This window comes from Neovison vison, chromosome 6, assembly GCF_020171115.1.
Source record: "Neovison vison isolate M4711 chromosome 6, ASM_NN_V1, whole genome shotgun sequence".
Classification (NCBI taxonomy): domain Eukaryota; kingdom Metazoa; phylum Chordata; class Mammalia; order Carnivora; family Mustelidae; genus Neogale; species Neogale vison.
Window position 1 is genome coordinate 47,042,241 of NC_058096.1, and position 15,126 is coordinate 47,057,366.

A 15,126-nucleotide genomic window follows, 5' to 3' on the forward strand; every position below is an offset into this window, starting at 1 on the left:
ATCAATACAGACCTATGGATTTCTCTACCAGAACCAACTTAAAAAAATTAAACATGTTCTCTTGTATCTCCTAAGAAGTTAATATGCTATAGAGTCTCATTCAAAAAATTTTACAGAGAATGTATATGGTCTTGAGATTTACAAATAGTGTATCACTGGGGGGGAAAAACCCCACTTCATTATTATTTTCAAATAGGACAATGTTTAAAATAAATATGAAATAAGTTAACAGGATACATATTATAATCCTCACTATAGCTTTGCCACTCTTCACACTCAAATAAAACTCCAGGTAAACACAGAAATGCCCAGAGCATTTTAGAAATGAATGCTCCTATTTTTTGAACATGGAAGGTGCAGAAATAACTTTCTCAAGGTCATCCTTTCAAAAATTAGTTCTATCTTAAGAAAACAGTTGACCTGTTACATAGGAAAAAGCGAAAAGACACTAGAAATCCCAAAGCACTTTCCAGCTACGTGTAGCAGTGTCTTCCTCCGCTCTGGGGAGGGCTGCACGCAGTTACCTGCAGAGTCGGTCTGCAGCACGGCGGTGACTTCTCTGGGGCTCAAAGGATTGACTTCACTGCTGCTGTAGCGAACGGGGGTCTCCTCGTGTTCCACGGACTTGGCAGGGAGAAACTGCTTCATTCCTTTCCACCAACCTTCATGGTGATTGGAAGCAAGAAAGACCATTACATAAAAACCTAGGTCTGAAATGATGACACTGTTTACAGGAGAAATCCTGCTGCATTTAAGCCATTTCTATAACACGTCTGTACAAAATAGCCTCTATGTTCAATCTCTCTTTTTTATTTTGGCAAAATACACATTACATAAAATTTGCCATCGTAACCATTTTTTGAGTGTAGGTCATGTGGTGTAAAACGCTCACATTGTTGTGCAACTACTACTACCATCTCCTCTGTAACTTTTCAGCTCATGAAACTAAAACTATTCCCATGAAACGGTAACTGTCCCCCTACCATTCGTTGTCCCCCTACCAATGGCGACCACCACTTTACTTTCTGTCTTTATGATTTTGACCACTCTAAGTACTTCATCTAAGTGGAATCATACAGTATTTGTCTTTTTGTGACTGGCTTATTTTGCCTCACATAATGTCCTCAAGGTTCATCCATCTTGTATCATATTACAGAAAATCTTTCCTTTTTAAGGCTAAATAATATTCCACTGCTTGTATACATTTTGCTTTTCCACTCATCAGCTGAGGGTCAGGTGGGTGGCTTCCACAGTTTAACTGTTAACAATATTAAGTTTTCAATCCACGAACATAGAGTATATTTTCATGTACGTCTTTTTAAATTTCTTTAGTAGTGTTTAGAGGTTATAAAAGTCTAGTACCTCTTTGGTTAAATGAACTCTTTAAGTATTTTATTCTTTTAGATGGAACTGTAAGTGAAACTTTTTATAATTTCTTTTTCAGATTGTTCACTTTGTGTACAGAAATGCAGCTGATGTTAGTGTGTTGACTTTGTATCCTACTAGTTGGCTCAGTTATTGGTGCTAACAGCTTGTGTGTGTGCAATCTTTAAAGCTTAATTCTCTTTTAAATGTTTGGTAGGATTTTTTTTTTTTTCAGAGATTTTTGATTATTGACTTAATCTCTTTAGTCAATTCAGATTTTCTATTTCTGGAAATTTGTCCATTTCATTTAGATTATTCAATTCTTTGGCATATGATTATTCATAATATTCTCATAATCTATTTTTCTGTAGAATCAGTAGTAATGCCTGTACTTTCTTTTCTGATTTAAGTAGTGCCAATCTTTTTTTTTTTTTTTAATTTTATTTATTTGACAGACAGACATCACAAGTAGGCAGAGAGGCAGGCAGAGAGAGAGAGAGAGAGAGAGGAGGAAGCAGGCTCCCCACTGAGCAGAGAGCCCGATGCAGGGCTCCATCCCAGGACCCTGAGATCATGATCTGAGCCGAAGGCAGAGGCTTTAACCCACTGAGCCACCCAGGCGCCCGTCAATCTTTTTTCTTACTCTATCTAAAAGTTTGTTAATTTTGTCGATCTTTTTAAAGAACCAGCATTTGATTTCACTATTTTCCCATTTTCCATTGTGTTTCTCTCTCTTATCTTTATTATTTCTTTCCTTCTGGTAGCTTTGGGTTTAGTTTGTTCTTGTTCTAATTCCTTAAGTTGCTCAAGTCTCCCCGCCCCCCTTTGGTGGAGTATCTAGTGCAATGCAGAACATGATAGAAATTTCCAATGGAAATATCCACAGAAGCAAAATCATTGCTCTAAAACTGTTGGCAGATATAGTTTGTCTGTTGTAGGGTGGTTTCTGATAAGTTTTTCTAAAAAAAATACTTTCCAAGATCTACCTTCGGGTTTTAGCAGCACAGAATCTGCCCCCACTACTGTTCTTTTCTGCCTTTGTCACAGCAGTGAACTCTTTTGCCTTTTATTGTTCCAGTCATGAGACTGGAAAGTAGGAGACCAGTAGGGGAATCCTGGTGTCACCTGCTGCAATGGGCCACACAGAGGGAATTCAGAAGATGACAACTCATCATGGCAGAGAAGGCAGACCTCACGATTTCCAAACTAGTAGGCCCTACCAGGGAAGTACCCACAGCAGAGTGACAAACACACACTGTGTTACCAAGACCACAATCCTTTTACGCAGCGTTCACACAAGCCATAAAGAAAGCTGGTCTCCTTGAGAAAAACAGATACGTGGGACAAACCGCATGGGTTTTCCAGGAAAAAGGAACAGAGTGTGTGTTATGAGAAATTTTCATTTCTTATTGACCAGAAGAGATTTTACAGAAGAGCAAAAGTGGTCATAACGTTAGAGGAACACCATTTTTCTCACAGGCTGGGGAGTTTGTGTGGGCCCGAAAACTGCTTTCCTCTTTAACTACTGCCACCTGGAAGGGTGGGACTTCCCTCTATGGGAGCAAAGTCCCGAGTTACCTGCCCGGTCCCAGTAAGGTAAGTCGTAGGTGCCTTCGGTTTTCTTCTTTCTGGAAAAATACAGAAAAAAAACATGTTAGCAAACAGAGTGAATTCATGAGTAAGACAGCTCTGAAAGTGCAGGATAAACACTCAAGTTAATAATTACTCAGGAGTACACATTTCCATTTGCTGACCTACCTGGCAAGGCCCTCCCATTTCACTTGCCTTTCAAAGTTGCCCCTGCTGAAACTCATACTGAACTCTTTTTTTTTTTTTTTTTTTAAAGATTTTACTTATTTGACAGAGACCACAAGTAGGCAGAGAGGCAGGCAGAGAGAGGAGGGAAGCAGGCTCCCTACCGAGTGAGAGCCCAATGGGGGCCTCCATCCCAGGACCCTGGGATCACGACCCGAACTGAAGGCAGAGGCTTTAATCCACTGAGCCACCCAGGCGCCCCTCATACTGAACTCTTGATTAAATTTTAAACTATCTCCTGAGATACTCTGTTACCCAAGGTACTTCCCACTCAAAGGATAAAGGAATAAGAAAGGCTAAGTCTGTAGATAAAAAGAATCTAATCAAAGACCCACAGGTAACATGTGGGTTCTTATGAGACAGTTACTGTTAGGTCTGTTTCAGTTTCTAATACAAACTGCAAATCCATTGACTTCCATCTGTATCCTCACAATCTGAGGATTGTGTCCTTTAACCGCTAGCCCAGAGGGATCTCAGGACTTGTCTCCCACCCCCCAGACAACCTGACTCCCAATCCTTACCCTCTGTGCTCTGACCGTAAGTGGATGGGACTGGACTGCCTGACTGACCACACACTCAGGGCAGAACTCCACTCGGCTGTGTGTGGACCGGGTGACCTCAGACAAGTCACATTTTCTTCTTCTGTAAACAGTACCTACTTTGTAGGTTGAAACAGTACCTACTTTGTAGGTTGTCTGAGGATTAAATGTGCTTTACATGTAAAGCACTTAAAATAATGCTGAAAATCAGCTTTCATTCTCTATAAAAACGAGCTGTTGCTCCTCTCGTTACTATTGCTTCTGCCCAGTTCCTAGAGAGCAGCCTGAACTTTCTACCCTGGATTTTCCCTGCCCTCATAGTAACTTGTTGGTTCTCTGTCCAGACCGCCTTCCCAAAACCATGAGTCCGGGATCCATCTGCTTCTTTGGCCTCCTCTGTGGCATGTACTGGATGGAGGCACCATCGCTGCCCGTCGTCCGCACTGTATCCTCTCCCAGCCTGTGAACTCTGGGGCTCAGCCCTGGACCCCCAGCACATGGTCAATACTCAGCACGAGGCAGGAGCTCAAATAGTTGAGTGAATGAATGAAGTCATTCTCCTGCTCCACCAAACCTGTTCCTGCTGCTCTGTCAGCTCTACTCAGGACATCTCTACTGGTCTAAGTGCAAAAACCAGAAACTTCGGATCATCCAGGATCCCTCCTCCTTCCTTAGCAGCCAGTTGCACCTCATCGGATAGCGTCATCCGTCTGCCTCACCCTCCTCTGTGAGAACCCCATCTACGAATGAAACCTGAATCTCTCTGTCCCCAGAGGCCCGAGCTATACTTCAGTTCCTCCTCAGCGCTCTCCTGTGCCCAGCCCATGCGTGAGCCCTCACTACCCTGCCTATACTCCACATCTCTGTGCCTTCACTTAAGCACAGGGTCTGGGCTGTGCTCCACTTTCCTCCATCCAGGCAAACCCAACATTCTCATTAAGGCAAAACAAACGTGAGGATTACTTTTTCCTGCAGAAAAGCTTTCAGATACCTCTCATGGTTTTCACATCTGTGCTCCCCAGCACTTCAAAAAGAACTCCTCAAGGCATATTACAGTTCCATGTCTTTGTCAACCAACCCCGCCAAACACCTAGGGGATAGGAGTTATGCCTCATTCTTTTAGGAAATATGACTAAGCACCTGTTATGTGTCAAGCTGTGGTTCTTATTAATGTGTATATTCCAGCACGGAAAGCAGATTTTGATACAATAAAGGTACTCAGTGACTATGCTATTGAACATACTCCTTTTTTTACGTATTGTATTTTGACTTTAATAACTACCTTAACTCTCCCCTTCTCAAAAAGGTGAATGGTAGTTCACCTCCTCTATTTAGATTTTACTTCACACTTGGAGACTCCCCTTGTAGGACCAGTCAGGTGAACTGGTTATGGACTCACCTGTTCCTCCAATGCCAAGCACACACTACAACGAGGATGAGGGTGGTGAGCACCATGACAAGCACTGGGACTAGGACTGCAGCCAAGGCTATATCTGAAAACACACCAAACAAGAGTCATGAAGGGAAGGTGGGAAGCTTACCCACACCATCCTTCAAAGCTTTTCTATCTTAGAAAACACCATACATGTTATTTATGAAATGAGAGTGGGCATGTGTGGGTAATGGCAGAAGCTTTCACAGATAACGTGGAAGTCTGTCACACTATTTGCTTCAGCTTTGTAGATACTTAAAATTTTTCATAGTTGCTTTTTAAATCAGCAAGATAAACTGAAAGACCAATGAAACTTGGAAAATATATTTCTGAATATGTGGTAAAGGGTTACTATAATCTATATATTACAGAATTTATATGTCAAAATAATCAATAGAAAAGTCAGCAGAGATCAATAAGCAATACAATTAAAAAAATACAAGTAACCATTCCACATGTCAGCTCACTAGTAATCACAGAAACAGAAGTTAAAACAGGAATAAGATGTTATTTCTGCTCATCAACTTGGCAAATATTGAAAAGAATAACTGCTAGAAAGGATATCAGGAGACAGTTATTTTTATGGGACTTTAAATGTATACTTTCTGCATCATTTTGGGGCAATATGTATAAAAATCAATCACTTGGCAATGCCATGCCTAGAATTTATTCTTAGAAAAAAACATTCAAAGATGAATCTTTGAATAGGTTTCCTGCAAAAGAGTGAAAAACTGGATAATCCAAATGCCCAACAATGAATGGGAATAAATACATCATAATACCTTTCTCACAGAGAAATATTACTATATACCATATAACTTATATAACATATATGCTATATGATTACAGTATATTGTCACTATATATCTATATCTATCTATCTATATACACTATATAATATCACAATCCAGCAATTGGAAATGATATTGCAATATGATGGGGGAAATATTTATAGATATGGGAAGATAACAACATAGTGTAAAAGTATGAAAAAACCTATAGGTATCAACAGGGCAGAGAAGGATAATGCTTGAGCCTACAGGGACTAGAAGATCATCTAATCCCTTTATCTCACTCTTCAGATAAGGAAGTCCAGGCCCAGATCCAGCAAATAGTCTGCCTTAGGTTGTCTGAGACGTCAGCTCCTTCCCTAGTCTGGCACCTCCATCCTGGCAATGAGGACAGCAGCACAGCAGCAGCCACCACCAATCCGTGCTGGGAGCTAAGCACCAGACACAGTGGGGCCTGACCCTCAGCGTCTTATGCACCCTTAGACTTTATCCAAGAGAAAGAGTCTGCCCATATGGGAGAGGGAGAGGATCATTAACCACCTGAGGCCTCTGAGAAGCTGAATGGATAGGAACGAGGGCACAGGTGGGTCAGCTTTGGACAGTCTGAGGAATTCCCTCCTTCCGCACAGTGGACACCGGGTACAGAGGATTTTACAGGTTCCACAAATAGGGAGTTTCCTTCTACTTGCTTTTATTTTCTTTTAAAAGTTGAAGAAGTAACAGAGTGAGTGAAGAATCTCTGAGTCAAGTGTTTGAAGACTATGGAGAAGTGACTGCTGAGAAGGGACAGAAGAGCTGACCAGAGAGAGAAAGGCCGCTGGCTGGTGCTGAGGGCCCCACCTGGGGAGGGTTCAGGAAGCTGCAGTGGCACAGATCTGCCCACGATATGATTTTCTTTAGGGGCACTCTCAGCCTACATGTAAAAACGGAAAAGAGGTGCATAGAACAGAAATCATGACTTAGGGTTAGAAAGCACTAAGAATTCAGAAAGGTGAAAGTTCTTTATCCCTCAAATTTGTGAAATTGGAGAGAAAATAATCAGGTTCAAGTAGATACAGTTTGATTTAATGAGAGTTTTTAAAAAAATCTGCTTAAGGTTCAAAAAATAATAAAAAGTCTATACACCACACCATCCACAGAGAAAAGGAGACCAGGTCTTTAACTGAAAAGACTGGTCCATTCTTTGTTATTCTTCTGAAGCTTATAGGAATGTTAGCTCTGGAAGTAAACGCTTTAAGGACACTTTTAGTCTTGAGATTTCAAGATTCTATAATCAGACTTTAAGATGAACAATACTTTTTAAATGGCTGTTCATGTGGTCTGGGATCCTGTCCAAACCTACAAATTCCGTAAAATTAGAAGTTCTATGGGACACTGAGATCTCTTGTTTCTATGAAGTCTTGCTTCTCTCTAGCTTTTCCAGCAGCATGAGAAAGAATGAGATTTGTTTAGAAAATACCTTAGAAGATGGGGAAAAAAGTGACATGTGGAAAGTTGGAGAGAGTTATCTGAATCAGGCAAATTTTCAGAAAATAAGAATGAATAAAGTTCTGCGTGGCAGAAGTTACTTGGAATGAATTGCCTTCTCTTCACTGCATTGTCCTGAAAATGCTTTATCTACCAATACTGAAATTAACTCCTCTGTGACACTGATGGTTTTTTCTGAATTTATCCGAAATTTTGTTTTTCAAAAACTAGTAAAATCAAAGTATAGTTTCATATGTATTAATACCTTATTTATGGGCAATAAGATCTGAAAGTAAATTCTATTACATGTATATTTATAATATGAAAAAATTACAATTGTAAATATTTTGAAAAAAAAATTTTTTTTAAAAGAATTTAATTATTTATTTGACAGAGAGATAGAAAGCACAAGTAGGCAGAGCGGCAGGCAGAGGGAGCGGGAGAAGCAAGCTCCCTCCTTAGCAGGGAGCTGGAAGCGGGGGTCAATTCCAGGTATCATGACCTGAGCTGAAGGCAGCCACTTAACTGACTGAGCCACTCAGGTACGCCGAGACCAAGTTTTTTAAAGAGTACAATAACTCACAGTATGTTTAAAGAAGTATTAATTTTCACCCAAACTCTTTTTCCCCACTCTTGCCTTTTGCCACCAAATTCCCTATCCAACAAATTAATATATCACCAGAGGGGGGAAAAGAAGTTTGATTCCTGCTATGGTTTTAGTTATTTTTAGAAATAGAGACTCCTTGTGTTTAGCTGTGGTGAGAAAAAAGATCACAAGAGGAGACCCAGAATATAGCTGCCATCTCTAAATATTTAAAGAACGATTCTGCATGACACGAGAGAAAAGAAATCAGAGCAATGTAATCAGTTTCTTTTCTAAGGAGAGGAATTAAAGTTTTTTCAGGTCTTAAGAAATACAGTTGAGAGAGGAAAAGAAACAGAGTTTAAAAGCTAGAAGTGCTCCTGAAAATTCAGTTACAAACAACATAAACTGCTACAATGTAACAGGTGTCAATTTCTGAATCTGCACACCTTTGGTTACACTTGGGGTCACCGTAGTATTTTTGATCTCAGGAGTGGCTGTTGTTTGCTCCGTCTGTGCAGGAAACTCATTGTTACTGCGAGGTTGTAGTGGTTGAGAAAATTTGGGGGCTCGACCTTGAAAAAAAGTTTTAAAAACTCTTTAGTTTTTTATCTACATCAACTTGATTAAAACAGAATTATTTTATAATGCTTTTAATATATTTATGGAAAATTACAACACAGATTCTGGGAATACCAAATTCTCATATTTAAAGGAGGCCTACCTTTGGCTATTTTTGGAGGGGCTGTAGTGTTTTTGAGGTCATTGCTGTTCCGAGGAGGTGGAGGTTGAGTAAGTTTTGGAGGACGACCTTGAAAAATGGTTTAGAAAAGTTTACACATTTTGCTTATCAGAGTCAGTTAAAAACAATAATTAAAATATCTTCAACATTTCCGAGAGAACTTGGTTCTGCTCAGTAATTTTAAATTGTGGACAGCAATACATCAGAAGGATAAATATACTATGCATTAAACACACAAACTTACTGGGATTTCTCACTTTTTATATAATTGTCTTAAAATAATTTTCACAGAAGGAGAACACAGAGTTGGTGGATGATGTTAAACTCTAAAGCCACAGAAGCATCGTCACAGCTTGACATGCTATCCGCTCAATCATTTAATAACTGTGCAGGGCCCGCCACATGGGGGCATTGTAGTAGGCTTTGGAGCTACAACAGTAAGTATTAAAATATTCTATAATCCTGAGGGAAGTTACTCCCACTTTTAATTTTTTCAAAGGAAAAGGCACTTGGACTAAGGTTACTGTTATAATCATTGGTGTTGGTGATATAATATTATGCTCCATGCTCCATGGGACCTGATTAAAAATTGTTAAGATTGAGACTAGATCTGAAAAGCAATCTCATTACATTATCTCATCTCTCTTCTTCCACTTCTAATCTTGAAAACCATTGTGGGAACTGATTGTTTAATAGGATAACTATTTCTTTTAAAAATCCTCTTTAAAAAGATACTGTAGTAAAAGCCAAATGCTCATATTATCATTCTTTATTTTCTCTGAGAATAGCAAAGCCACTTTAAATTAAATAACATACTGTTGCTTTACCTTTAGGAATAAACTGACATCCAAGCAGTTCCACTTTCATGGCAATTTTCTGCTGCCATTGTGTAGGATTCACTCTAATAAAACGTGCGATAATTGGTGGCAAAAAGTTATTACGCACATCCTGGTGATAATCTTTGTTTCCTTGAAATATCTTTAAAAAACAAAAATTGGTACTTTACGTCAACAGAGGTCAGGGCTAAACTGTTCCACTGAAACATGTTTTTGATTTATGCTTTGGGGCTTAAATGAGATCTGTAAAGTATGACAGTAGGAATTAACTTCTCAGAAAATAAATTAATCATAATTTGGACAAACTATTAAGAAGGTACACCTTCTTCATCAAAAACTTATAAAAGTACTGAATACAAAAATGATTTTAAGATGACTGAAACATAACAAATATGCTAACTTGGCAATCTGAGAATCAGTTGCAGTGAGACAGTATAATTCTCTCAATAAATCAGTAATACTAGTCCTGTGGAATTACCTGCTATTTAAATACATTAATTTTCTTCTCAAAGTAAAGCATGATTGAACATATAAGTCTTAAAGGAAATGCTTTACTGTGTACTTTTCATAATTTTTCTCTCAAAAGAGACAGAAAGTGAACATACACTTAAGGAATGCGTAACAGTTATATACCTCCACCTACTGGATAAACTACATAAAGACAGTTCCCATAGTATCCATTTTCATTCTCTGTTGCTATCTAAACCAGACAAGTGATTCTGAAACACTGCTGCCTAATTTTTATGATCCTAAGTAAACAGCAACAGATGCATTACATGTATTATAGGAATAGTCTTTAGGTAAAAATATGATTTCAAGTGACTATCTCATCCCCTCAACCATTTTCAACAAATAATGATAGTATGATAAAAGATCTCTTATTTTCATGTAATTAACTCAGCTGTTCTCCCTGACAAACCCATGAAATAGGCAGAACCCAGAAAACTGCAGCTCCAGAATGTAAATGGACTGCATAACCAGTCGATGACTGAAAAGTGACTTGAGTCTGAGTCTTCTGACTTAACCCTAGGCCTCCACTAAGCTTAAAGTTCTCCTTGTTCCTTTAGGCCGAATTACCTGGCTAGTTTCTAAAGATTGCTAACAAATAGGTATCTGCCTAAAATTATAGTGGTTTGTATTTGATGAGTTAATGTGAGGGCAAGCAAATGTTTAGCTCTTCCATCAAGTCATGTCCAAATATAGCTATTTTCTTTTGGCTGACTCACAAAACTTCTGAGATGTGTTAATAGCCTTCACTTTCTACAAGGTTTGTTTTGAAGTTATAATAATCTCCAAATGAGTAACTTTTCATTACTTCCTCAGCTATTACTCTAAAATAAAGTGAAGGCAAATATTCACAGTCTATTATGCATTTGTGGGACAGGAACAATAATCACTTTAGGACGTAAAAACCATCCCCTGAGGGGTGCCTGGGTCGCTCAGTGGGTTAAAGCCTCTGCCTTCGGCTCGGGTCATGATTTCAGGGTCCTGGGATCAAGCCCCGCAGGGAGCCTGCTTCCCTTCCTTTCTCTCTGCCTGACTCTCTGCTTACTTGTGATCTCTGTCTGTCAAAAGAATAAATAAAATCTTAAAACAAACAAACAAACAAAAACAAAAAACCATCCCTGAGGTTGTACTCCACACCACAGTTTCATTTTTATAAAAACCTTAAAGGAGAAAGATTTTATATAAATTAAGTAAAAAAGATCTGATATAATCTGTGAGCATTTATTATAAGCTCCTGTGTGTAGTGAGGTCTGTAAGGAATCATGAGGATAAAAAGGGAAATGGAAGCCCACATTCCCACTCTCAAGAACTTAAATTTTATAAGATACTGCCACACACAGATATGGCACACTATTAAAAAGCAATACATTGGGGCACCTGAGTGGCTCAGTGGGTTAAGCCTCTGCCTTCGGCTCAGGTCATGATCTCAGGGTCCTGGGATCGAGACCCACATCGGGCTCTCTGCTCTGCAGAGAGCCTGTTTCCTCCTCTCTCTCTCTGCCTGCCACTCTGCCTACTTGTGATATCTGTCAAATAAATAAATAAAATCTTAAAAAAGAAAAAAAAAAAGCAATACATTATGAAGCAAGTTGTCTTGCATTTTCTGAAAACAAACCCAAAAGCTGTCTCAGTCTTTATGTGCTCATGCATGTGTGCATGCTCAGGAAATGAACACACCAATTACTCTTGAGTTGGGTAGATGAGGGAGCAGATGGGCTAATGTGAGGCAAGAGATTGATATTCCATATAATTCAATGTAAGGCCTTCCACTCCTTTCCAAAACAAATAGGGACTAATTTACTCTTTGCCTTGAACATATGAAAAACCAGATACAATATATGAAACAACAGTTTTCCAACACTGGACAATAGGCAGCATAGGGCATTAATCCCAGAGAGAAGAGAAACACATGAGGTGAACCTTTCTATTGCCCCAATATTGTCTGGAGAGAGCCTTGGTGCTCTCATCAAAACGGGGACACAGAGCTCCGAGATGGAGAGGCCAAGATAGCTACAATTTGCAAGACATAGTATAGGAGAGAAGAGAACTGCACAAAGAGAGGGAGACTTCTCGGATCTGTAGGAAGGTTTCCCCTAAATCTTCAGTTGCTTGTAAAGAAACAATCTGTGGATGGTAAAAGAACTGCTGGAAAGGAGTCAGAAGAATGATTCTCAGAGCTAGGCAAGGGTGGGAATAGCTCACATTACCAACAGATAGTGTGGAGAAAACTCGTAATACATGAGACTAGGTTAAGTACTTGGAACAGTATGACGACAGAAAAATATTAGAAATAAAGGCTGCTCAGGTCCTGCCTAACAAAGCTAAAATGCAGGTTATCCAAAGTAACCTGTGTCCCTGAATAAAGCTCAAAATTAGATAAATAATAAAAGAAAACCTAGCACACCAAGCAATGTAAAAGTTCATAATGTTTGGCAACTAATAAAAAATTACCACACATGTAAAATATAACCCATAATAATCATCTACATGAAAAAACCCACGTGTGACACATCAGTAGACAGAATCAGCGAAGCAACATATCTGAGAAAACATGGTCTATACTTTTACAAATTTGAAGCAAATTATAATCAACAGATCCAAGAAGCTCAAAGAAACCCAAGCAGAAGAAACATGAAGACAAATACACAAAGGCACATCATAACCAAATTGCTTAAAACAGATGATAAAAAGAAAATCTTAAAAACAGCTAAGGAATAAAAAGACACATTACATATTGAGGAACAAAGGTATGAAAGATAGAATTCTCACTAGAAAAATGCAAACCAGAAAACAGTGGCAGAGCATTATTTAAAGCGTGGAGGGAAAAATAACATCAACCTACAATTCTATACCTTATGAAATTATCTTTCAAAAAATGAAGCAAAAGAGAAAGTCTTTTTCAGAAACATAATTCAATGGTGCTAGATGTTTTTATAATATAAACATGGATAATTCTTATAATTTCAAAAAATTAACTATATTCCACAAGTACAATAAATATTCTATAAATAAATATGGATGTGCTCAGAGTAAAAAGTAGCCAGGTCTGGGGTTATTAAACAGAAGGAAGATAGGTTTAAAGACAATACTGTTATTTACTTCAATGGGTAGAGCCTCACCAAAGATGAAGGTCAGGTGATAACAGGCAGAAGAGAGGGAACAAGGTCTTGAATAACAAGAGAAGAGTTTAGATCCATATGACAGATTATAAGGAGCCCCTGAAGTTTTCTGAATAGATAAGAAAAGTGAGAAAAGTGGTAATTGAAGATATATTAGCAAATCAGATATATCATAGAGAACTGGTAGTATCATATAAGTGAAATGAAACTCAGGGAAGTTTCATTAAAAAAAAATTGTGCTTATAATTTCAGTTCTAGATAAGAAGAAATCTACCGTCCTCGAGGACAAGGACTCCCCCAGTTATAAGGTCCTCATGGTGGATTGTGGGCCAGAAGCCCAGGTGAAAGGGATATCTAGAGGACAGCCACTTCTCCCTACCCCCCACCCTTTATCATCTTCTCTGGAGCATTCCTGCATTATCACTGTCTGCTAACTAAAATAGCAATTTGATAATTAACATGGAAGTTAAGGAAATTCTTCAGTAAAAAAAAAAAACAAAAAAAAAAACCAGAAGTTTTCTAAGATAAAATTTGGTAAGGTGATCTTGAAATGATCTTTCAAGTCTATACCCAACACTAAAATGCACTTATGCCTTTGGCTTTTGGCTTTTGTCCCCCTTGCGTACATACACAAAATCTGGGAATAAATTAAGCTTTCTATCATTCTGTGGATTAACAAGAAAAACTTATTTAAGACAAGAAGTTACAAGTTCCTTTTTAGAATTTCTTCCTTTTTAAATATAAGTTACCACTACTTACTGAAAATCATTCATTCAATCATTCATTCATTCACTGACATAGTCTCTACACTCAATGGGAGGTTTGAACTCATGACCCTGAGATCAAGAGTCCCATGCTCTACTGAGCCAGTACAGCATCCCTCTTTCTTAGAATTTCTTAATAAAGGGGTGCCTGGGTGGCTCAGTGGGTTAAGCCTCTGCCTTCAGCTCAGGTCATGATCCCAGGGTCCTGGGATCGAGCCCCATGTCAGGGTCTCTGCTCAGCAGGGAGCCTGCTTCCCCCTCTCTCTCTGCCTGCCTCTCTGCCTGCTTGTGATCTCTCTCTGTCAAGTAAATAAATAAAATCTTAAAAAAAAAAAGAAAGAAATTCTTAATAAAGTACCTAAACAATTGAGTTAAAAATGTTACAATCATCCAAAGAGACCCAGAACCACTGAGAATTTCCTAAGCATAGTTAGAAGAATAAGGCTAATAACCAACACAACCTAAAATAACCAGAAGAGAACATAGACCAAATGATAGCTAACTTGAACATCACACAGGAGAGCTTTCATGATTTTTGGCAAAGGCCCATTTTTTAAAAGACCCTGGCACTCATTTTACCTTATCCTGCTCCACACCAGGCTCTCTGTACACAGTCCATCTCTGTCCATCATCACTGTATAGGATTTTATAGGCGGACACATAGTAATTGTGTTCCACCATAGTGGAGCCAGTGGTCACAATGCCTGGGGAATGGAAAGTTGCTTTCATTAGTGCACAGGGTCTGATCCTTGAAGTCTATTCAGCATTGAAGCATAAATACCTAAAGTATACTGTTAAAACATCTTTGCCAAAAGCACATTGCCATCTCTAAGTGCAAGGTTTCATTATAACAGCACCTAAATCCTTGCCTTTGTTCCCTTGTAAAGATACAAGAATTATGAGTGCACGTAAGGAAAGGACTATTCTATTTTGACAGCTTGTGTTCATATCACTATAAAATACATCTCACCTACCATGTAATAATGACTCCCTGGGAATGAATGGATTAAAACAATTATTTTTTTCAGTACCAAATCAAAATTACCTAAACCAGTTCTAATATATTATTTTGACCATTTGATAAATTGCCCCAAATAAATCTGGATTCAGCACATGCAGAATATTATTTATAGCACTTAAAATGAATTCCTTGAACATAAATTTCT

General features: G+C 38.6%; 1 protein-coding gene across 2 annotated transcripts in view; it reads right to left on the minus strand.

Moving 5' to 3' along the window:
• DCBLD2 (discoidin, CUB and LCCL domain containing 2) overlaps nucleotides 1-15,126 on the minus strand; it is a 96,632-nt gene that overhangs the window by 3,729 nt on the left and 77,777 nt on the right. For both annotated transcript variants that reach the window (XM_044251196.1, XM_044251197.1), the window contains 7 exons: nucleotides 14,540-14,664; nucleotides 9,562-9,712; nucleotides 8,717-8,803; nucleotides 8,442-8,567; nucleotides 5,119-5,212; nucleotides 2,944-2,993; nucleotides 525-662 (listed from right to left, as the gene is read on the minus strand). In XM_044251196.1, the coding sequence (XP_044107131.1) occupies nucleotides 525-662; nucleotides 2,944-2,993; nucleotides 5,119-5,212; nucleotides 8,442-8,567; nucleotides 8,717-8,803; nucleotides 9,562-9,712; nucleotides 14,540-14,664 (771 nt within the window). The remainder of the gene's footprint in view (nucleotides 1-524; nucleotides 663-2,943; nucleotides 2,994-5,118; nucleotides 5,213-8,441; nucleotides 8,568-8,716; nucleotides 8,804-9,561; nucleotides 9,713-14,539; nucleotides 14,665-15,126) is intronic.